A 24,160-nucleotide genomic window follows, 5' to 3' on the forward strand; every position below is an offset into this window, starting at 1 on the left:
TATTTTCCAGACCAAACTAGATAAATTAACTATGGGAAATGATGAGACAGTTTTATACTTGAAGTTGGGACTGTCTGGGAAAATCTTGATTGAGCCTCTAGTATGGGTCAGGCTCTGTACTAGGCACTGGGAGGTAGAGATGTTTGCTTGTTCTGTTGGTACAAGCATGAGTGTTGAAATCTCCCACTAATATTGAGGTTTTGTCCATTTCTTTTAGTTCTGTTTAGTTTTATACATCTTGATGTAGTGTTTGTTATTAGTTCCATATTCATTTAGAATGGGTTTATCACTATGAGATGTTTCTTTTTATCTTCAGTAATGTTTTTGCTTTTTAAAGTCTATTTTGTCAGTTATTTAGCTTTCCTTTGGTTAGTGTTGGGGTTATCTCTTCCATCTTTTTAACTTCCGCCTCTCTGTGTCCTTCTACTTAAGGTGTATCTTTAAGTGGCATTTAATTGGGGTTTGCTATTATCTGTTGTAGTAACATTTGTCTTTTAATTAGAGCATTGATACAGTTTACATTTAATGTAATTACTGATGTACTTGGGTTTGAATCTACCATCTGTTTGCTTTCTGTTTATCCCATTCTACCTTTTCTGTTTCTCTCTCCCACCCTCTGCCTCCACTTTTTTTTCCTTTGGAGTGATTAGGTCTGTAATTTCATTTCCCCTCTTCATTAACTCATTAATTATATACATCTTTATTACTTTCTTAGTGATTATCCCAGCAGCTTTTCTTACCTGGATTTCTGTGAGAGAATAAGAAAAGGGATTTGAGTGACTATTTTCTCAATTCTCTGGAGAATGGTACATACCTAGTCCAATTCCAGATGCATAGAAGTGATGCTAACTTGTTATGTACAGTGACTGCCTTATAACATTAGGGCTTAATTCTCTGGTTGAAAAGGGCTAGATTAAAATATGCATTCTTGGTTTACTGAAATCTAATATAAGTTAGTATTTTACCTCTTCACGGACAATGCAAAGTTCTTACAACACATTTAATTCCATTTCCCTCCCCAATCCCTAACTTGTAGAATTATTGATGTATATTTTCATTTTCTCTATATTTTAATATTGACATTATAGCATTATTGTTTTTGCTCAGTTATTCATTTTAGATTTCCTCAAAGACTTGCTGTTTTTGTTGCTTTTTATTTTTTCTCATATTGCCAGACTTCTATCTCAGATCATTTATGTGTTGCTTGAAGAACATCCTTAGTATTTTCTGTACTGTGAGTCTGTTAATGGTGAATTTTGTTACTCTGATTGTCTGAATAAGTTTTATTTCATCTTCATATTTTAAAGATAATTTTGCTAGGTAGAGAATTCTGTGTTGGTTGTTGTTTTCTTTTCACAAATGTAAAGATATCCATTGTCTTCAGGCTTCCACTGTAGTTACAGTTTTGAGAAATCACTGTAAGCCATATTGTTGCTCCTTTGGATATAAGGTGTCTTTTTATCTTACTGCTTTTAAGACTTTTTTTGTCATTCATTTTCAGCAGTTTTGCTGTTATGTATAAATGTGGTTTTATTTGTAGTTATCCTGTTTAGAGTTTGTAGTGCTTCTTGAATATATTTCTGCCCCATGTTCTCTCTCTTCTTCTGGGACTCTGTTTTTTAGCTTTTCACCGTATCTCCCTATTTTGTTTTGTCATGCATTTTTCTATATATTCTTCTTTTTAAAATCTGACCTACCTTTCAAAGTTCACCAGTTCTCTTTAGCTGTGTTTAATGTGTTGTTAAACCCATTCATTGAGTTCTTATTTTTAGTTATTTTTTTTTCAGTTACCAAATTTCCATTTGGTTCATTTTTAGAGTTTCTAGTTATTTGATGAAATTCTCAACATTGCCTTTTATTTTATGGCATACTTTTCTTAAAGTTTATTTCTGAATACTCCATTAATGGGCTCCCCATAGGTCTGTTTCTATTATCTGTTACTTCTCATGTTTAAATCACATCTTGTTTCCTTATATATCTGGTTGTTTTCTATTGAATTTGGACACTGTATATAAGTTACTGAGGTAACTAGGCTCTGGATTATGTTCTCTTCAGAGAGAATTTATCTTTGCATCTGACAGGTAGCAGAGAGCACCAGCTATCCTGGGTGACGTTAATTTAACCAGAGATTAAATTGTGGTCGAGATGAGATGATTTGAAGCTGGGCATTATTCCATGTGAGCATTAGCCTATTTCTGATTCACCTTTATTCTGAGAATATAACCCTGTGGAGTTCCAGTCCACAGCCAGGGAGTTTATCAAGCTTTGCTTCCTTGATAAGCACTAACCTCCAAGTTTATTCAGCTAGCTACTTGAATTTCTTAAAAGCTCTACTCCGTTTTCTCAGCCTCTCTGTTGCCTCTTCCAGCCACAGCATCCACTCTGGGGAAAACATAGGTGTGAATGCTGGTTCACCTCTTTGACTTTCCTTCTTTTCCTGGACCTTGGCTCTAATTCTTGGCCCACTTATTTGATCTCTGATACCTTCAGAAATGTGGTTTTCATATCAAGTCCAGATTTTTTCGTTCTTTTCAGCTGGAAAGTTGGCCTGCATGCCTGTGCTCTGTAACAGAAAGGGGAGCTCCAAGATTATCATGAGTAGCACAGTCTCTGCTCTCTGTGGTCTTACCCTCTGGTTTGGGGGGAAGTTTGGGGGAGGCTGGAGGCCTGAGAAGCTTGTCCTGAAGATGGGCAAAAAGAAGCCTGAGCCAACTGCGCTGCTCAACACACCCATTTCAAAGATGAGGAAATAGATACAGAAAAGGCAAGAGACATACCTAAGGTCATTCAGCCAAGTAATGGCAGAACTAGCCCTGGAATTTGGGTCTCCTAAATACCTGATCATGAGTACTTCCCCTACACTAGGCTTTTGGGGAAGGTTTATTTTTTGTTATTTAGTTATTCAGTTATTTTTAATTGTAGTACAGACATTTTCCATCTTGCAAAGAAGTACAAACAATGGCATAATGAACCCCGGTATTTAGTCATCAGAATATAGCTGATCTTTTTTCAGTTGTACCTCTACTTCTCCTGCCACTGGATTTTTTGGAGCAAATCCCAAGCATCATATTGTGCATCTGTAAACACTTTGGTTTGTCTCTGAAGTATATCATACAGAAGAACTTCCTTCCCATTCTCCCTTCTTTTCTCTCTCTCTCTTTCTTTTAGTAACCTCAATTCATTATTATACCTAAAAAAAAAATCAATATGAAAAATATTACCAAGTATTCAGAATAGTTTAAATCCATTTCCCTTACTATAAAATTACAGATCATTGCAGCTGTCTGAGTTCAGGCTGGATTTATTGTCTAGCAAGTTTGAGGGCCTTTGCTTCTACCTCATTTTATTTTTTCTGTTCAAGCATATTGTTCCCCCAAGGGAGGAAGAATGAACAATATCATTTTGCCTGCGTGCAGAAGAGCAGAGAGGGCACAAATTACTAAAGGACATGGACAAGGCCTCATGCGGAGTCCGGATCCTCTGCTGGAAGGTCTAATGGGAGCTGGAATCTGGGAAGGGGAAAAGCCTGTTGTTCCCGGGCCCACTCAGTCAACAGAGCCAACATCTGCTGTTGGCAGACTGTGCACTAGGGAGATGACCTGGATATTGCTCACCCTTGTAAGGTCCTATTCTTCACAGCCCTGCCTTTTATTTTATATGGAGACCCAGAGGCACACCAAGCAGGGAGAAGTAGAAGCCAGGAGCGCTAACCTTGGACAGCAGAAGTGGGTTAGCCTCTGATAGAGGGCTAATACTATGAGAACAAAGTTCTCCAAGGACAGGGCTGTCCTGTTCATTTTGTTTGACATGGGTCCCATGCCCAGCTTAGGTCTTATCACACAGTAGGGGCTTCTGTCTAATAGAGCCTAGAGTTTAAGTAGTGATAGCAGCCAGTATTGAGTAATTTCTATGCACCAGGTCCTGTTCTCAGTGATTTCCATGTGTTAATGCATTTAGTTCTCATAGCTACCCCATTAGATAGGCACTTATTATACCCATATTAAAAATGATACGTGGAGAGTTAAATAATTTAAGTGGTAAGTAAAAGAAGTGGACCCCAATTCAAGCGATCCACTCCAGAGTCCAGGCCCTTAACTCTGCCCTGTAGCATACTTTATAGCAAGAACTATGGGCTATGGCCCAAATTCACACGTAAGAATGGTTTTTACATGTTTGAAGGATTGTTTTTTAAAATGAGGGTGGACTGGGGAAAAAGAATCCTATATAACAGAGACCCCATGTGGTTCACAAAGCCTACATTTATAGTTTAGGCCATTATGGAAACGATTTGCTGACCCCTACCCTATAGGAGGCCATGAGAAGGGCTTTGGGACCAGCCCCTGTCTCACGCTTGCCTTGACGGGTGTGGTAGGCAGACTAAGTTCCCAAGGGGCGACCAGCAAGCAGGGGTCCAGACTTGAGTTTCCCAGGGCATAGGAAGCAGCGCCATCTTTGTTCTGTTTCCTTCTCCAGGCTGAGGACATGAATGTCAAGTTGGAGGGGGAACCTTCCGTGCGGAAACCAAAGCAGCGGCCGCGGCCTGAGCCTCTGATCATCCCCACCAAGGCGGGCACTTTTATTGCCCCTCCGGTCTACTCCAACATCACCCCCTACCAGAGCCACCTGCGCTCTCCTGTCCGCCTGGCTGACCACCCCTCGGAGCGGAGCTTTGAGCTGCCCCCCTACACACCACCTCCCATCCTCAGCCCTGTGCGGGAAGGCTCGGGTCTCTATTTCAATGCCATCATGTCTACGAGCAGCATCCCGGCCCCTCCTCCCATCACACCAAAGAGTGCCCATCGCACCCTGCTCCGGTCTAGTGAGTGACCCTCGCCTCAGTAGCCATGGGCGCAGGGAATGCTGGGAGGGAAGGCAGTGGGTGGGGCCGAGACTCATTTTATGGAGCTGCTAGGGATTGGGCTAGAATGCTGTGAGAAGAGGGGCTCCACTCCCCCTTCTCTGAGAGAGAGAAGGAGGTTGTCCTCATTCACTTCCTCTGAAAAATGTAATAATGTTATCTCTTAGGGTGGTGGAGAGGATTAAGTGTGAGTAAACACTCCCAGAGGTTCACAAATTAACCGTTTATCCTGACCGATCCTATGGTTTAGCTCTCTAGTGCCCCCTGGTGTCTGAGGGTAAAAAAAAATGGCTCGCCTGGGCTGGCTGGCCTCTGCCCTCCGACTTCCACTCCAAGATTTGAAGCTTCTCTCCCTGCCTGGGTTGTGCAGAAGGAAGTCACTGTAGAGACCAGGTTGGCAGGAAAGGAAAGGTCTGTCCATGCTTGGGTATTTATTGAGCACTCAGAGGTAAAGCCTTGAATTGGGTCCCATGAGGGCTCCAGTAATGTATGGGGCACCATGGTCTGCTCTAAGGAGAACATGGGGTCATTAGAGAGTTGACATGGAGAGAGAGAAAAAAATCAGAGCTCCCGTGCGGTGTGTGATCAGCAATCAGTAAATGAAGCAGATCCTATCGAAATCTGCAGAGGCTGTTAGCCTGGGGTAGGCAGGAAAGCATTCCGGAGCGGGTGGGGCTAGAGCTGAGCTTGAACTATGAAGGGGGCGGGAACGACTCACTGGCGGAGAAGATGAGTGGGGCAAAGGCCCTGGAGGTAGGACCATGTGAGGGGCCACGTGTAAGCAGTCCGCTAGGATCCAGGGTCCAGGCAAGAGGGTGGTGGGAGGCAGACACGAAGGGGACTGCTGAGGAGTACAGGTTTTATCTCACATTGTGGAGAAGAGTCAGCAAAGATTTTGTTTTTGCAGCAAGGGAGTGTCTTGATCAAATGAGGCATTAAGAAAATTAGCTCAAGAGAAACTGAGGCAGAGAACCCAGCAAGGAAGTGAGAAGATACTAATGCAATAGCAATCTCCTTCACCACCTCACTAGCGTGCTGAAAGTTTTAGCTTCTGTGATAGTTCACTCACAGTTTAATGTTAGAGTTAATTCTGTAGTGTGGGAGCTCCCAGGCCTAGGCATTGTGCCTGATTTTATTCAATCCTCATGTTAACCCTAGGAGATAGGTAGGAATAGCCCCTTTCAGTGGGCGTGAAAAATAGAGGCACCCACATATTTAGTAAAGTCACACAGATGTTAACTGTTGTGGGCCAGGAGCCAAGATTTAGGATGCTGGATTTCTATGTGTGAACCTCTGTGAGTCACCACTGGCCTTCTCATGAATGTAGAGCAGCCTCCTAGGATTGGGGAGGGAGGGCTTTGCTGAAGGGAGGAGGGTGCCATTTACCAACCTGCCCTTTTGTCCCGTAGATAGCGCTGAAGTCACCCCACCTGTCCTCTCTGTGATGGGGGAAGCCACCCCAGTGAGCATCGAGCCGTAAGTTCAGCCCTGACTCTGGCCCATGGTGTGAGGGTGGCCAGGTGGGGACCAGGGCATTCCACAGGCCCTGTGAGAAGAGGAGGGCCCTGCAGACCTGCAGAGGGCTGAAGCCTCTCGGGGCTTCTACAGTTGGTCCTGGGCTTTACTTCCCTCACCCTGCTTCTGTGTGAAAGACACGGGGAAGCGAGGGGACCAGCTTGGCTTGCATTTGCCTCTGAGAATTAGAAGATTAGTCCAAGAGACTCCTACCCTGTCTGTAAACCTGGAGCTCCTTCTCCCCTTTCCAACATCTGGGCCTTGCCTTTCTGGTGGTCCTAGGTGCTACTTGCCAGGCTGTCCTTAGAGGCCATATTCTCTATACCCAGCTGAGGCCTTGCCATGCTCAGCCTCTGCCAGCTGCCAGCTGCATCTTCTCCCACCCTCAGGGAGAAGATCAGATTCCCCACCCCCACAAGGTGAGCCTTACTCCCTGCGCTTTCCACCCTGCAGACGAATCAACGTAGGCTCGCGGTTCCAAGCGGAAATCCCCCCAATGAGGGACCGTGCCCTGGCCGCTGCAGACCCGCACAAGGCCGACTTAGTGTGGCAGCCATGGGAGAACCTAGAGAGCAGCCGGGAGAAGCAGAGGCAAGGTGAGAGGGGACTGAGCCAGCAAGCAAAGATGGCCACTGGGGGGGGGGGGGTGAGCTAGTCCTACCCCCTCCCACCGCCCTAACCCTGCCCATCCTAGCCCTGAAAGTGATTTCCTCTCCTCCCTCCCCGTGTGCTCTCCTTCCCTTGTTCCTGCAATCCAGTGGAGGACCTGCTGACAGCTGCCTGCTCTAGCATTGTCCCTGGAGCCGGCACCAACCAGGAGCTGGCCCTGCACTGTCTGCACGAGTCCAGGGGAGACATCCTGGTGAGACACTGCCCGCAGTGAGGGGAGGACCCTTGGGGAGGCTGGCATAGATCCAGCTCTGCTGCCCAGGAGTCAGGCCTGCTGGCATGCTGATTTGAGACAGGCTGGAGGTTCCAACCAAGTTGGGGATTGTAGGGGCTCAGCCTAAGCCTGGCAACCCTAGTTCCAGGGCCCTGCCATCCACCCCAGTCCCTGATTCTGGGTCAGTGGGTCCCCACCCTCAGAGCTGTCACTAAGGGCTTTCTCCATCAGTGGCTGCCTGAGGAGGCCTTCTGCATTTGCCCACTGAAACCCCTGCCAGGGCCTGACTGCTTCCTCACTTCCCTTTCAGGAAACGCTGAATAAGCTGCTACTGAAGATGCCCCTGAGGCCCCACAACCACCCACTGGCAACTTATCACTACACAGGTGGGCCTGGCTGGGGGCTGGCACAGGACCTGGAGCCTCAGGGGGTCTCCCATCAGTGGGCCCACTTAGTGCCAAGTCCCAGGCCTGGATGGGGAGGTGGGGATGGATAAGCCAAGAGCCAGAGTGAGGGAACTGACACCAGAGTCGGGGGAGCTCTCCAGGGGCTCACTGTGCCCTGGAGATGAAGGGAGAAGGTCGTGGGCAGGCGGGAGCCCATCCAGGCGGAGAAGCCCAGGACACAGGACAAGGGACAGGAACCCAGGTAGTGCCATCCAAACTGGCACCAGGTACCTGGAACTTTGACACCCCCTGGACATTGACCAAGCGGGCATAGTCATAGCAGCCGCGCTGTTCATTAGTCTCTGGTGAGTGGCACGTGTCGTCTGTGGCAGGAAGAGCACCAAGGGTTTCACGTGCATTATCTCATTTTGCCTGCCCCACAACTGGAGAGGTGGCTTCTATTATTCCCATTTGACAAGCAACGAGAGGGAGGTTCAGAGGCTGAGAGGCACGGCTAGTAAGTGGCAGAAGCAGGTTGTGGAGCCAGCTTTGAATGCCAGCAGCAGAGTGTAGATGGCTGACCTCACATTTGCAGGCTGGTCAGAGTCCCCCAGCGGTGCTCACCATCCTGCCCACCTCACTACCCTGGCTCCCTCTTTGCCCCGCAGGCTCCGACCAGTGGAAGATGTCTGAGAGGAAGCTGTTCAACAAGGGCATTGCCATCTATAAGAAGGATTTCTTCCTGGTGCAGAAGCTGGTGAGCTGGGGTGCTGTTTCCAGGGTCACTGAGGGCAGGAGCTACCTCTGCCAGTAGAGGCCTCTAGTTGCTTACCAAGCCCTCTTAAAAAATACTCGATTCAGTGCACCGAGTAGCCTCAGAGACAACTTTCTAAATAAAACAAGAAGGGAATGAGATCAGGACTTTCCCCTCTTGATTCTAAGCCCCCTTTCTTCACCTTTCGTTAGTGTGACCACACTCTGGGGTCTTTTTTTTTTTTTTTTTTTTTTGATTTTTCTGAAGTTGGAAACGGGAAGGCAGTCAGACAGACTCCCGCATGCGCCCGACCAGGATCCACCCGGCATGCCCACGAGGGGGCGATGCTTTGCCCATCTGGGGCATTGCTTTGTTGCAGGGGTCCCCAAACTACGGCCTGCAGGCCACATGCGGCCCCCTGAGGCCATTTATCCGGCCCCCGCCGCACTTCTGGAAGGGCACCTCTTTCATTGGTGGTCAGTGAGAGGAGCATAGTTCCCATTGAAATATTGGTCAGTTTGTTGATTTAAATTTACTTGTTCTTTATTTTAAATATTGTATTTGTTCCCGTTTTGTTTTTTTTACTTTAAAATAAGATATGTGAGGTGTGCATAGGAATTTGTTCATAGTTTTTTTTATAGTCCGGCCCTCCAACGGTCTGAGGGACAGTGAACTGGCCTCCTGTGTAAAAAGTTTGGGGACCCCTGCTCTTTGCAACCAGAGCCATTCTAGTGCCTGAGGCAGAGGCCATGGAGCCATCCCCAGCGCCTGGGCCAACTTTGCTCCAATGGAGCCTTGGCTGCGGGAGGGGAAGAGAGAGACAGAGAGGAAGGAGAGGGGGAGGGGTGGAGAAGCAGATGGGCGCTTCTCCTGTGTGCCCTGGCAGGGAATCGAACCTGGGACTCCTGCACGCTAGGCCGATGCTCTACCACTGAGCCAACCGGCCAGGGCCCACACTCTGGAGTCCTAATCCAGTGGGAGGCCTGACTGGGCATCAGACTCAGTGGCATCAAATTTAAAATAGTGACTTGCATAAGAGGAGAAGGAGGGCTGCAGGCGGAGCTGGGCCATCCCCAGGGGGCTGGAGACTATGTACTGACTTTGGTGGGGGCCTCCGCCCACTTCTTGTCAGACCCAGGGCTTCTTTCCAGTGACTCAGCTGACCAGGCAGAGGAGGCCCGAGCCTAGTTTTCCTAGACTTATCTTGTCCTCTCTCTCTGTCCTTCTGGGAAACTAAAGTGCTTTGCTACTCTGAGGACTCGCATCTTCCTACCAGCCCCATCTGGCCAAGTCTGGGCTGTGGGAGAGTAGTTGTGTAGACCACTGAGGGAGAAGGGCTTCCAAGAATGCGCTCTTTCCTTCTGGAATGGTACATTGTGCCACGGAAGGCTCTGGAGACTGGACAGACTGCTGATGAATTAATTCTCCTACATGGACCCTGTTGTGAGGACAGACCTTTGCTGGGTTCCCAATTGGGCATATTTCTGGGAAGCGCACGACCGTGAAATTCATGGAAGTGCCCCAAATGTTTGACTGAAAAGAATGGACCGATAGTCAAACAGACGATCAGAGAGCATTGATAGTAAAAGTGCAAATGGGATCTAATTAATACATTCGTGATTTGGCCGTTCCTTTGGGATGGAGCTTGTCTGTTTCTCTTCAGGCCCAGAGGAGCCTCACTGACCCCTTGGGCTCTGTGGACAGGAGCGCAGTGCTGCCCAGCAGTTGGCTGAGCAGTCTGGGAGCCTGCGGGGCTGGGGAGAGTCTGAGGAAACAGCCTCTGTGTTCTCTGTGTGTGGAAAGGGAGTCTAGAAAGCAAACCCAGTGACCAAGTAGATTTGTGAAATGGGAGGGCTAGGATTTCAGAGCCTGGGAGGCCCTTGGAGATCATCTAGTGCTCACCCCACTCACGTGAAGAGACTTGTTGTCTAAGGCAGCCCAGCTACTTAGGGGCAGAGTTAGGGACAAGGCTTGGGCCTCTTGCTTCCTCTTCAGGGTTCCAGGGCTTTCCTTTTTTTTTTTTTTTTTAAATTACTTTACTGATTTTACAGAGACAGGAGAGAAAGGGGAGCATGGACTAAGAAATAACAACTCATAGTTGCTTCATGTTAGTTGTTCATTGCTTGCTTGCTGTATATGCCTTGACCAGGGAAGCCCAGGGTTTCGAACCGGCAACCTTGGCATTCCAGGTCGAAGGTTTATCCACTGCGCCACCACAGGTCAGGCCAGGGCTTTCTTATTTCCCTTGATAACCTGACATTTCTCCACCCTCACTTGTCAGTTGCTGCATCCTGGAGACAAATAAAATCATTTGTCCAAATTGATGAAGAGAACCTATGTTGCAAGATCTATCCTGGCTTTGAATGTGGAGGTTGCCCAGAATTCTTCCCCCCTCTAATTTGTTCTTTTGAAAAATTTCAAGCTTACATGAAAATGGAAAGAATTGTATAATGAACACCTGTGTACCCCTCACTTAGATTTTTCAGTTAACATTTGCCACATGTGCTTTCTTTTTTCTCTATATAAACTTGAATATGTACCTATTCTATTTTAATTTGTAATTAAAATTTACATATGCCATGACTCTTGACCCAAATATCTCCTAAAAATAAGGATATTCTCCTATAAAACCACAATATCCTTATCAAAGAAACTTAAACTGATATGATATGATAATACTCTTTAATATGCGGTTCATATTCAAGTCTCCCCAGTGGCTCCATGTTGTCCTTTTTAGCTTAAAAAAAAAAAGTGCTGAACCTGACCAGGCGGTGGTGCAGTGGATAGAGTGTCTGACTGGGACACAGAAGACCCAGGTTCGAGACCCCGAGGTCGCCAGCTTGAGCGCGGGCTCATCGGGTTTGAGCAAGGCTCACCAGTTTCAGCCCAAGGTCGCTGGCTCGAGCAAGGGATCACTCGGTCTGCTGTAGCCCCCCCGGTCAAGGCACATATGAGGAATCAATCAATGAACAACTAAGGAGCCACAACAAAGAATTGATGCTTCTCATCTCTCTCCCTTCCTGTCTGTCTCTATCTGTCCCTCTGACTCTCTCTGCCACACACACACACACACACACACACACACACACAAAGTGCTGGAGCTTTGATTTATTGAATTGGGCAGTGGTTTGTACAGAGCAGATGTTGGAGAAATGCTTGTATTTGGGGGCTTGATTGGGTTTACCGTTTGCAAAGCTTCGGGGTAGACGTGAGAGAGGTTGGAGTACCCCAGGCAGGTAAGCTGGACCAGAAAGTCTGACCTCAGGTTTGGGCTTCCCACCAGATCCAGACCAAGACCGTGGCCCAGTGTGTGGAGTTCTACTACACCTACAAGAAGCAGGTGAAAATCGGCCGCAATGGGACACTCACCTTTGGGGACGTGGATACAAGTGATGATAAATCAGCCCAGGAAGAGGTTGAAGTGGATATTAAGGTGAGTCCCTTCCCAGCCCCAGCTGCTGAGAACCTGGGCTAGGCCTGGGTTCAGGGCTGAGCTGAGAGGCTGAGGCCAAGACCTCCAGGAGGCCCTGGAGGGCAGAGAGAGGAAGGCAGTGTCCCTGACAGCCCCAAGGAGCTGATGCCCTCGGCCCTGCTTGTGGGCCTCTGGGTTCCCCTCTCTACTGGCCAGTGTTGTAGTAATAATACCTTGTGTTGCTGCAGAACTTGGGGGAAATTCCCACAGTATTTGTACCAGCATCAATTTATTGACCCCTCATAGCAGACCTCTAACACTGTTTCCCAAACTGGAGCCATTCTCGCATTCCCTTTGTGAGCTCTGCTGTTTCCTACCTTATGTCACCATTGCTGTTTCTGTCATTTCCACATACCACTTGTGCTACTACTTAGTATTTTTAAAAATCAACTCAGTTTTTACTCTAACAGGAAGCTTTCTATCACAATCATAAACAGAAAACCAGTATTACTTGCCATAGAAAGTACTAGTGAAAATAATAGTGCATCAAAATCAAACACTGTTATTGAATTCTTGCTGGATACTACCTATTACCTGCGCAGGCTCTGAGAAGAGCCTGACCTATCTAAGTCTAGAGAAAGCATAAAAGACACATTAACACCAACTCAAGACTTTGTCTTTAACATAATTAGGATGGAAAGAGAATGTTATTTAATTCTGTTTCCACGTGTCCACCTAAAGCCATCTTGCGGTTACAAGTCCATACTTGGTAACATGCTGCTCTAAGAGGAGGGGTGGTTTGGTCTCCCTTTGGCAGATGGGAAGGGCGTGGAGATACAGAGAGTGTTACAAGAGAGTTTAGAATGGAGCTGTCTCTGCTGCCTGGCTCCACCTGACTACCCTGCACAAGGATGTGTCTTGCACACGTCCAGGAAGACAAGTGGCCGGTGGGGAGGGACTAGCATGTTCCCTCCCAGCCCCTGGGTCCATTCTGGCTCAAGGCTCTCTCTTCTTTGCCAGAAGACTAGGTGAGGGAGGGCAGAGAGTCATAGCACAGGAGGCCAGGCCAGGACTAGCAGGGACAGGTGAGTCCCTGGCTGGGTCAGAATCAGTGCACTATGGCCACATGACTGAGCTCGAGGCTCACTGCCCTTGTTCTTGTCCCCCATAGACTTCCCAGAAGTTCCCCAGGGTGCCTGCTCCCAGAAGAGAGTCCCCAAGTGAAGAGAGGCTGGAGCTCAAGAGGGAAGTAAAGGAGACCAGGAAGGAGGGGGAGGAGGAGGTGCCAGAAATCCAGGAGAAAGGGGAGCAGGAAGAGGGGCGAGAGCGGAGCCGGCGGGCAGCGGCTGTCAAAGCCACACAGACACTACAGGCCAATGAGTCGGTAAGTGTGACCTCCACTGGGGGAGCCCAGGGCCAGGAGAAGGGCTGGAGCTGGGCCCCAGGGAGTGGGAGGGAGGGCAGAGCAGGAACATGACTGTGATCATCATCATAATAGCAGGAAATGTACTCAGGGCCTTATGCTATTAACTTCTTTAATCTTCATAACCCTGTGTAGTGGATAATGCCATTATTCTCACTTCACAGATGAGGAAATTGAGGCCCAAGACCAGACAGCTACTAGGCAGCCTGACTCCAAAGACTGCCACTAAATTTTGCACTCTACTACTTTTGTTTCTGAGACACAGGGAGAAAGGTTTTGTTTGAAAACCTAGGTGTGTGGGACATTGAGGAAGCATTTGTGAGTTGTAGCTCTCTGGCTGGGCTCCCCTCAGAGAGCTGTGTCCCAGACAAGAATGTCAGAAACCAAAATGAGATCGTAGGAATAAGAATAATGGTTCCTCACCCATGTTCTCTGCAAAGTACTTTCCTGTCCATGATCTCATTAATTCCTCACAATAACCCCTTAAAGTGTTAACCCCCACTCTATAGATGGAGGAAACTGGGTTCAGAGGTACTAAGTGACTTGCCTGAGGCTTCACCCCCGATCCTCCTAGTGCATACAGCACTCTGTCTGTCACATCACAGGCCACGAAGCAGGACATACCAGCCAGAGCTGTTCCTTGTCAGGGAGGAGTCTCCCAAGAGGGTAGGGATGGGAAGGGCCTGTTGGGGAACTACTATGAGAGTCTTTGTTTTGATGTTGTACACGATATGCTTGTAGGAAAGTCCCCACAAACTGCATACACACAGCTGTTTGCATTCTTTTTATTATTATTATTAATGATTTTAGAGAGAGAGATCTATCCGTTTGTTGTTCCACTTACTTATGCATTCCTTGGTTGATTCTTGTATTTGCCTTGCCCGGGGATTGAACTTGTAACCTTGCTGTTTTGGGACAATGCTGTAACCAACTGAGCTCCCTGGTCAGGGTCCCGTTTGCTTTCTTTTGAGCTTTGGGTGTGCTCCTTCTTTAAGAGCTCTGCTCCGTGTACATGCTTAATGAAGTTCTGCTGACTTTTGTAAGCACTCTTCCTGTAGGGTCAACCCAGTGCACACACTTATGACCTCAAATGGCCATCCGGGGCTCCCCTAACCCCTGAGCTCATGCCTTGAACAGCACCTCTCCAGGTCAACACAAGGTGTCCTCTGCTCTCTGGCACCTGCTTGGCATTTCCCGTGGTGGCTCATAGTGTCATGAACTAGATGTCCCTCCCACTAAACTGCACTCTCTCTGAGGCAGGGACTCCTATCGGTCACCTCTGTATCCCCAGCACCTGCACAACACACAGATTTGAATCTCATTTATGGAATGAAGTAATGAGTGGACTAAATGACTGGAAACATGAACACATGTGTCATTAATTGAAGCACTAAATCCCCTGTCAGATACATCAGGAAGTCCTTGGGCAGCTAGGACTGTCCCACAGAATTACTGTACCAGCAACTTTGTAGAGTGGAGTTGGCCAAAGATGGAATGGGTTGTGGGAAAGGCAACGAGTGCCTTGTCAATGGAAGGATTCAAGAGACAGAATGCTCGGGACCATCTGGCAGCAGTGTATGACCGTGAGGAGTCCTCTGTTCCCTAAAAGTCGGAATCTGTCTTCCCCAAAGCCCTCAACTTCTCCTTGTTTGATCCTCTCCAGGCCAATGACATCCTCATCCTCCGAAGCCATGACAACGCCCCTGGGTCTGCTGGTGGCCAGGCCTCAGAGAAGTCAAGGGAGGGGGCAGGGAAGTCACGAAGGGCACTACCTTTTACGGAGAAGAAGAAGAAAACAGAGACATTTAATAAGACCCAGAATCAGGAGAACACTTTCCCTTGTAAAAAATGCGGCAGGTAAGATTTGTCTCCATGGGGACAGATAAGATGTGTCTCCATGGGGACCTAAGCGGGTTGGCCATGGTTGGTGGCCAGGCAGAGGTTGGTTGAGGAGAAGGTAGTCTGAGCTTTCACTTTGTCTTTTGATTGGCTCAGAGGGTTTCTAGGGCAGTGATGTCACAGGGCAGCTTTTAGAAGAGGGATGTACACTGAATCAGGGACCCATCTCTCCCCAAGTTGGAGGGTGGGGGTAGGCCATGGGGTACTCTGCAGGTCAGGAAGGGCCAGGGACCCTACCCCCCACCACACCCCACAGCCTGGTGGCCCCAGGAGGGTGGGGACACACCTCTTACTGAACCCCTCTTGCCTGGCTGTAGGGTGTTTTACAAGGTGAAGAGCCGCAGCGCCCACATGAAGAGCCACGCGGAGCAGGAGAAGAAAGCCGCCGCTCTGAGGCAGAGGGAGAAGGAAGCCGCGGCTGCTGCGGCCACGGCGGCCGCGGCCTCCCCCCACCAGCCGGCCCTGCGGGAGGAAAGTGCCGGCGAGAGGGGCTGACGCCGGGCCCCGCCGGGAGACCCAGGACTGGCCCCTCTTCCTGGGCGCCCGGCTCTCCCTGCGCCGGCCTTGTCCAAGAGCCTGTGAGCTCCCCGGAACCTACAGAAGGAGAGAGGAGAGATCACGCGGACTTCTCTCTGAAAAAACAAATAAGACAATAAAATAAACAGCTCTTTTATTTATAGAGGCCCCAGGAGCAGTGTTAAGGGCTGCAGGATCCAGTTTTCTGTGCATTTGGTTTGTTGGAAGTTGTCTCACGTTGTCCTGGAAATAGAGTCCCTGCTGGCTGGGGCTGCCCGCTGGGAGGGGCTCCAGCCGCCGCCACCGCTGCCTCTCATAGGGGGACCCCTGCTGCGCAGTCTCTTCCCTGCCTCTTTGTTCCCCCTGTCCCCCTTTGTCACCAAGGAGAGCCAAGCACAAACTCCCCCCCATTGCAGCATTATTCCTCCTTTCCAGAGGCCTTCAAAGGCCCCGCCCAAAGCCCTGGACAAAGGAGTGGGGTGGCTGGCGATCTCTGAGAGGGAGCTCAGCCTGTGCTATCCCTGCACCCCAGTGTCCAGGCCTAAGGGAGTCGTGATCCTGCCTCAGACAGGCCTCCCTCTGCCTGCCAGGGAAGTTACCAGAATGCCTGCAGGGAGAAACTAGGACAGGTACCTAACCCTTTGTCATTTGCTAGCAGCCTGCTGGGGCTGGAAAGTTTTCTCAAATGTTTGGGGAAGGGCCATGTTCCTGTCCAGCTGCCAGCCTGCTGGAGAACAGGGACCTGTGCTGAGGCCCGAGCCGCAGGGCTGGGCTGGGGGACTTTAGATAAGCCTCGCTCTTCCTGCTTCCCACCTTTGTGCCAGATACCTTTGGGCTCTGGAGGGGCTGAGGGGGCTTAGCCCAGGCCCAGCCTGCCCCTCCTCGGTGCCCGTTTCCTGCCTGCCTCTGTCCTGCCCTTGGCAGCTGCTACCTAACCCCACCCCACCTGGTCTAGCGCTGATATCCACAGCTCAGCCCCCAGTCCTGCATGCTGGAGATTTCTGGATCCTTCCCTGAGAGGGGGAGGTCTCCTAACCAGATTGGACAGGAGCCTTCATTCCTTGACTTGTGTCATTTGGGAGCTATTTATTTATTCTTAATATTTAATTTTTAACATCCTCTCAGGGACCAGGGGCCTCCTGCTTTCCAGAGGCCCAAGTGCATTTATCCCAAAACAAGGCACCTTCTTGGCACCCACCCTACCCCCACCCCACCCTCATTCCCAAGACCCCAAGGCCCCCCACCCCTACTTGTTGCTCTGATAGCTCTTGCCAATAGGAATGACAGTAGCGCTGAGAGAGGCTGGAAGGTGTCACCAAAGCCACACACAGACTAGCAGGAGCAAGGGAGATCAAAGGCAGTTCTTGTTGCTACCTATTCTATGGCTGTACTTTCAGATTGCCTGAGGGGATTGACTGGAAGCCAGAATGCTGGTTTTGTTTCTGGCTTTGAAGAAGCTATATTTAGCATGGAGTCACTAGTGTAAGGGCTAGAAAGTTCTCGAGGGCCCCTTCACTCACCAGTCCCACAGAGCTGAGTTATTTTTCTGATCTTGTTCCTCAGCTTTAGTTGTATAAAAGAAGTTCTAAATGAATGCAAGTATACAACAGGGTCAGGATGTCAGGAAGGAGCCAAAAAGTATTCATTCTGCTACTACTTACGACATAGCCTAAAGACATCCTGTTGGTAGCTGGGAGTGTGGAGTTTTGTTTCTAAACTACACACTATCAGGTATTTGTCAGCATTCATGTATTAATATGGTTCTATAGGACCCCAACTATGAGAGCAACAAAATTCTCCCCTAGACTTCTGGACAGCTACCTAGATGTCCAACTTCCCAGTTAATTTTCTCCTCAAAATTCTACAAGCCCAGTATCCCAAGATTGCAAAAATCTGGAATACCCTTCAGAAACAGGAAGGTAGCAAATTTAGGCTCTCTTCTAAATGACTTGTGTAATATGAGTGCCTTCGCAGCTACTCCCCAAAGTGCTACTTATGTTTCCCAAGGTTTTTTTTATATTTAAATTATATTTAGTTTCAGACGCCTTTACGGACATGTTGTAACAGCAACCTCCTTTGTCTAGAATGATTCTTCTTTTCTAAGCTCATGGAGACCAGACCAGGTGAATGTAGGTAGAGAAAATCAAGATGGTACCTCTCTGTATTAATCCCACCAATACTGCATTTAGAAGGGTTCATGCCCCAGGATAGATTTGCATCTAGAATGCAGTGTGAAAGTTAAAATGTTTAGAGGGCAGATGCAATTGTGGCATATCACCTGCCAACTAAGTAGGTGCAGGCATGGAAGCTGGCATGGGTATATCCTTTATGGTGCTTTCTCCCCGTGAACATACGAGGCTCGTCTTTTTCTTTTCCTGTTCAGAGCTCTTTGCTTTAAGAAGTTAAATGACAAACACCTCCAGCTTTATAATGTCCTTCCCACACCATCTCCCATAGCCCCATCTGCACTCAGCAAGGGCATGAAACTAACCTAGTGCCTGTATTCCAGACCATTTCTGAGGTCTCTTACCCACCCAAGGAGGCAGTGCTTCCGAACTGTCCTCCATGCCTTCAGCAACCCCCCTCACAGCTTAGGTACACACCCATCCTCTTGCCACCCCACCTCCGCCCCTGGCACAGAGGTCGTGTGCTGCTTATGTCTAAAGGGATCCCCTATATTGAACTGCCTCAGTGACCTAAATTCTTCTCATGTGCCAGAGGTTAAGATGAAGGAGGAATACAACACATCCTCAAGCCCCAGCTATTTAAACGTCTTCACTGGGGCTCACTTTCCTTGGATGGTATTTATTACCAGACTGGCAATCCTAACTCCTTAGGATTATAGGAAGTATGCATATTTTTATAAATTTTAAAAATTGTATGTCCTCCACATGTTTTGCTGTGTTACTATTTGCCTCTAATAATTTGCAGCTGTTTTACTCTTTCCTCGTTTGTCTCTCAGTTGAAGGCCTTGTTGGAGGGAACAGCACAGGAACAGCCTTGACAGTATGTAATTATTGTACAAATATTTTAATAGCATATAAATAAGTATATTCCTTTTATTTTGAAAAAAAATGATGAGACACTGCCTTTTGTGTGTTTGCTGCCTGTGGCACCCTTTTTTAAAGACTGTTACATATTAAAATAGTGTACATATATATAAATATTACCTCTTGCTGTACAGTTGTGATAGACCAGACTGAAGATTTTATTTTTTGTGCGCTTTTTATAAAAAAAAATTAATACACTAAAGAAAATCTTGCTGATGTGATTGTAATGTACCTATGTAACTTATTTACATTTGAATGTTCTGTATCTTTAAACCTTTTATTAAATAAGGTTTTAAAAATTCAGAGATGAATGTTGTGTTCTTTTGGGGAGATTGTCACCATCTGGAATTGACGTAAGTAGGCCTTGTTTTGCTTGCAGGCGATTACTCGACATGAACTGTAAGGATTCTGGTGTATTAGCCCATTGCCAATGATGCTAGGAGAGGAAAAGTTAACACACTAGTGTTTGCCTGGCTATACCGATTACTGAATATATAGATCGTTTTACAAAATTTTAGAGAAGTCTCAATTCACTGGCTCACACCAAAATATGTAAATGACGCACTTCCAACATTTTAGTTTCACTGGGTTGAAATAGGGAGGGTACAGAATGTGATCAGGTGGCACAGGGAAGCCGCGTGGCTGAAAAGAGTGTTTTCAAGTTGAACCAGCGACCTGAGTAGCCTAATCTGTCTTGACGGACGCATTTTCAACACTAACATCTTAAATTCACTGCAGAAATATATAATCTTTTAAACACGGTGCTTTGTTTAAAAAAAAAACAAAAACTGGAAAATATGAAGAAAATAAAATGCGCCATCAGAGAAACCTGTGCTCTGAGCCCCTGGCTGGCACCATGGCAACCATTCCAACCCGCGGGCTGCCTAATACACGGATCTCGCGTCGTCTAGGCCACCGTTGCCATGACTACATTGACGCCCACGGCGCCGCGGAGGCGGGGCGCGCAGAAGCCAGCCGCGGTGCCGACCCCGCCTCTCCACTGCGGCAGTTTACTCGTCCGCGGGTTGCAGGTCTGAGCGCACCGTAGCCGTGGTGCGCCAGCCCGCCGCTGCCCGCCGCAGCCCCTCGCAGCCCCTCGCAGCCCACCGCCTGCGCCTCCGGCCTCGGCCGTCCTCGCCGCCCAGAAGGCTCCCTGCACCCAAGAAGAAGCTTCTCGCGGGCTGACCCTGCCGCCGCTACCGAGACCTCAGGACAGACCGTCTCTCCCTCCAGGGGCGGCACAGCCCTCGTCTGCTGAGCAGCGGCTCCTCGGCCGCCCGAAGGCCCGGCTCCGCCCGCGAACGCCGGGTCGACTCCCGGAGCAGCGACTGCCCAGCGGCCCGCCGGGGAGAGGAGAGGAGGCGGCCACGCCCCGCGACCGTACCTCGGCGGCTCCTGCCTTCGCCACCCGTCCTTGCGCCAGGCCTCCTGCACCGCGAGGAGGGCAGCGCCGTGCCTGCCCGCGGAGGACCCCGGCCGCGGCCCCCCACCTGAGACGCAAGATGGCCGCTGCCGCATGACTGAGTCTACCCAAGGCTGCGCTCCCAGGACGAGCCGAGGGGACTGATTTTGGAAAGCAGCGAAGGGACGACTGCAGGACTCTGGTGTCGTTTGTTAATCCTGGTTGCGTGAAGCTTGCCTCCCTCGGGCATATTTTGAGGGTGAGTGCCTGCTGTAGTCCTGAGCCCTAGAGCACAGGGAGTCGCACTCGAATCCGTATTTGTAGAATTGAGCTGTTAGAAGTTGGGAAAATGGCGATGACACTGTTGGAAGACTGGTGCAGGGGGATGGATGTGAACGCCCAGAGAGCCCTGCTGGTCTGGGGGATCCCAGTGAACTGTGATGAGGCTGAAATCGAAGAGACCCTCCAGGCAGCGATGCCTCAGGTACCCTATCGAGTGCTTGGGAGAATGTTCTGGAGGGAGGAGAATGCGAAAGCAGCCTTGTTAGAGCTCACTGGCGCTGTGGATTACGCGGCCATCCCCAGGGAGATGCCAGGTAAAGGAGGGGTCTGGAAAGTAGTCTTTAAGCCCCCGACTTCCGATGCTGAATTTTTAGAAAGGTTGCACCTCTTCCTAGCAAGAGAGGGGTGGACCGTGCAAGATGTTGCCCGTGTCCTTGGGTTTCAGAACCCCAACCCGGCTCCAGGTCCAGATATGCCAGCGGAGATGCTAAATTATATTTTGGATAATGTTATTCAGCCTCTTGTTGAGTCCATATGGTACAAGAAGCTGACCCTGTTCTCGGGGAGGGACATCCCCGGGCCTGGGGAGGAGACTTTTGATTCCTGGCTGGAGCACGCTAATGAGGTCATAGAGGAGTGGCAGGTATCTGATGTAGAAAAGAGGCGGCGATTGATGGAGAGTCTTAGAGGCCCTGCCGCTGACGTCATCCGCATCCTCAAGACGAACAACCCCGCGATAACTACCGCCGAATGCCTGAAGGCGCTTGAGCAGGTGTTTGGCAGCGTCGAGAGTTCTAGGGATGCGCAGGTCAGATTTCTGAACACTTATCAGAACCCAGGAGAAAAGTTATCGACGTATGTCCTTCGTCTGGAGCCTCTGTTACAGAAGGTGGTGGAGAAGGGGGCCATAGATAAAGATAACGTGAACCAGGCCCGCCTGGAGCAGGTCATTGCTGGAGCCAGCCACAGCGGGGCCATCCGAAGGCAGCTATGGCTGACCGGGGCTGCGGAAGGGCCGGCACCCAACCTCTTTCAGTTGCTGGTGCAGATCCGCGAGGAAGAGGCCAAGGAAGAGGAGGAAGAGGCTGAGGCTGCCCTTCTCCAGTTAGGCCTGGAGGGGCACTTCTGAGTTCTGGGAAATGGAGCTTTAGTGCAGACCTAAACAACAGCTTCTTTCATTGCCCTATGCTGTCTTATAGTTGTGTCTCTTATAAAATCCTGTTTTCTGGGGGAAAGTTGGGACTGTGTATTCATGTAACATTAGTAAAATCCTGCAAGCGAGCACCCCGAGCTGCTACAAGTGAGTCTGCTAGCTAAAATGCGAAGTCAAGGCTTGGACACAGGTGCTCAATGCAAGCTGTCATCGTGGCATTATCATCAGTTGTGAAGACGTGAACTTGTGACACTTCTCTCGTCGAGGTACTTAAATGTGAAATTGCATGTTCAGAGCCTGGCTAACATAAGAAGTGTTCAGTAAAAATATGGACTGTTATTACTAATAATGTGAATAGTTTTTGTGTTTACTGTAAATTGTGATTTATATTGGAAAAATGTGAATTAGATATTAGTGATTCAACCTCACAGTGCAAATTTCTCATTTTTCATCTGTAAACATCTGGATCAGTTTATATTGAAAAAATGTGAATTAGATATTAGTGATTCAACTTCACAGTGCAAATTTCTCATTTTTCATCTGTAAACATCTGGATCAGTTTAATTGAAAAGTATTCTGAGACTGTGAAATAGGGTGTCAGAAAAATATTACAATACAGAACTGTGTTAATTGGAATTTTTCACTATACAAGATACAGATGTAAATCATACAGGGGAGGTTAATATGAACCAGTTAGAGAGTATCCATTTCCCCATTTCAGATCTTTGTCATTGAATAGTTCTCTTTATTCATGCTGATTCTAAGTGTTCTAAATTTGAAGTTATCAAATACATGTATACAAATAAAATTTTAAAAATTCCAGTCTTCTCATTTTTCTGACATGTATAAAAAATTTCAGTGTAATTAAGATATGTATCTTTCTCAGACTTCACCATGTCACTAAAAAAACAACCACCAAAACTAGGTTATGTTTTTAATTGATTTGTTCCACTTATTTATGCTTTCATTGGTTGCTCCTTCTGCACCCTGACTGGGGATCAAACCCGCAACCTTGGCTTTTTGGGATCACGCTCTAACCAATTGATGTACCAGGCCAGAGCTTTCAATTATTTCCTCTCTAAGCTTTATAGCATACTGTGTAAGTTTAAATTGCAGTACTTTTAATGGACTCAGTTTTTGCGTATTTTCTGCTAGGAGGCTAAATAGATAGAAGTAAATATTAACTCTCTATAAAATTTTAGGAAATCCTGACCTGAGTTTTAGGAGGTTATCTAGCAATGTTCCTCCTCTTTGAAGTTCCTTTTAGCTAAACCTGTGTGTTTTGCTACAGGAAGAATTCAAACCTGCGTCACATGAATGTTTCAGTTTTACAGCAGCCATTTTATATCAAGAGGCTATAAAAGGAAATATGGCTTTAAAACGTTTATTTGGCTGCAGAGATTCAGAGATTGAAGCTGTCTTATCTTTTGAGATCCTAGTAAATCCAGAAGTGATTATATAAACAGTGTTCCTGGGGGACTTCCCCTTGAAACAAGACTTTAAAATTATACCCAACCTATTGTGACAATCATAACATAAAATTTGTATTTCTAAAAGCTGTATGTTCTAACAGACTTTTCTATACACTCATGTCACTTCTCATTTGACATCTGTTCTTCCCTCACTCTTCCCTCACACTTCTTTCAACAAACATCTCCACATATTTGACCCCCACACAGAAATGCACAACCTCACTTTTCCTACAGACATGTCCTCATTCCCCCCTCCCCGATTCATGGCTTCCCTGTCCATCCTCCCCCATACACACTCCTGACTTTTCACAATTCTATCTTCACACATTCCCTCTCACCTTCCCCACAACACTCCATCGTAAACATACTCCCTCCTCCCACAACACACATACACTGTGCCAGCCTCTCACCCCATACACCCGTTTCTCCACACGTACACACCAGCCAGCCACCACATGTATGTACAAACTCCCACTCTACAGACATACACACATAAAAACAGTGGGTTCATTTTTTTCACCCAACATGTTATGGGCATTTGTATATGCATGCACATAGGAATATACCTTCTTTATTTTTTAAAATTTATTGATTTTAGCAAAGAGGAAGGGAGAAAGAAAGAGACAGGAACATCGATCTGTTCCTGTATGTGCCCCAACGGGATCGAACTAGCAACCTCTGGGCTTCTGGATGATGCTCTAACCAACCAAGCTATCAACCTGGGTGGGTTATACCTTCTTTTTATAGGTGCAGAGTTGACTGCATTTTAGGAGGGAGGGTCACCACCCAGGATTCTTTTGTTATATATAACAATTGTGTACATTTACATATACATACATATATTTAATATAATCTGTATGGCATAAAACAATGTCAGGATTCTAGATGTCCATTTATTCTAGAAAACAACTAAAAATAATAAACTATGATCCAAATTAAGGTTTTCTCTTTATAGGCTCAAATATAAATCTTTCTGCCTTTTTTTTTTTTTTTTGTATTTTTCCAAAGTTGGAAACGGGGAGGCAGTCAGACTCCCACATGCGCTCAACCGGGATCCACCCAGCATGCCCACCAGGGGGCGATGCTTCGCCCATCTGGGGCGAGGCTCTGTTGCGACCAGAGCCAGTCTAGCGCCAGAGGCAGAGGCCACAGAGC

At 47.9% G+C, this 24,160-nt stretch overlaps 2 protein-coding genes across 3 annotated transcripts in view; both read left to right on the forward strand.

Annotated features, from left to right (window-relative positions):
* MIDEAS (mitotic deacetylase associated SANT domain protein) overlaps positions 1-18,999 on the forward strand; it is a 68,645-nt gene extending 49,646 nt beyond the window's left edge. For both annotated transcript variants that reach the window (XM_066272209.1, XM_066272210.1), the window contains exons 4-13: positions 4,474-4,819; positions 6,268-6,334; positions 6,827-6,969; positions 7,132-7,235; positions 7,567-7,642; positions 8,311-8,399; positions 11,680-11,829; positions 12,980-13,192; positions 14,895-15,088; positions 15,448-18,999. In XM_066272209.1, the coding sequence (XP_066128306.1) occupies positions 4,474-4,819; positions 6,268-6,334; positions 6,827-6,969; positions 7,132-7,235; positions 7,567-7,642; positions 8,311-8,399; positions 11,680-11,829; positions 12,980-13,192; positions 14,895-15,088; positions 15,448-15,625 (1,560 nt within the window). In that variant the 3' untranslated portion in view covers positions 15,626-18,999. The remainder of the gene's footprint in view (positions 1-4,473; positions 4,820-6,267; positions 6,335-6,826; positions 6,970-7,131; positions 7,236-7,566; positions 7,643-8,310; positions 8,400-11,679; positions 11,830-12,979; positions 13,193-14,894; positions 15,089-15,447) is intronic.
* Positions 19,000-19,682: 683 nt separating this feature from the next.
* On the forward strand, positions 19,683-22,355 carry PNMA1 (PNMA family member 1). Its single transcript, XM_066276278.1, has one exon. The coding sequence runs from the start codon at positions 20,448-20,450 to the stop codon at positions 21,507-21,509; it is 1,062 nt and encodes a 353-aa protein (XP_066132375.1). The 5' UTR covers positions 19,683-20,447; the 3' UTR covers positions 21,510-22,355.
* Positions 22,356-24,160: the final 1,805 nt, after the last annotated feature.

The sequence above is a fragment of the Saccopteryx bilineata genome, chromosome 4, assembly GCF_036850765.1.
Source record: "Saccopteryx bilineata isolate mSacBil1 chromosome 4, mSacBil1_pri_phased_curated, whole genome shotgun sequence".
Lineage (NCBI taxonomy): Eukaryota > Metazoa > Chordata > Mammalia > Chiroptera > Emballonuridae > Saccopteryx > Saccopteryx bilineata.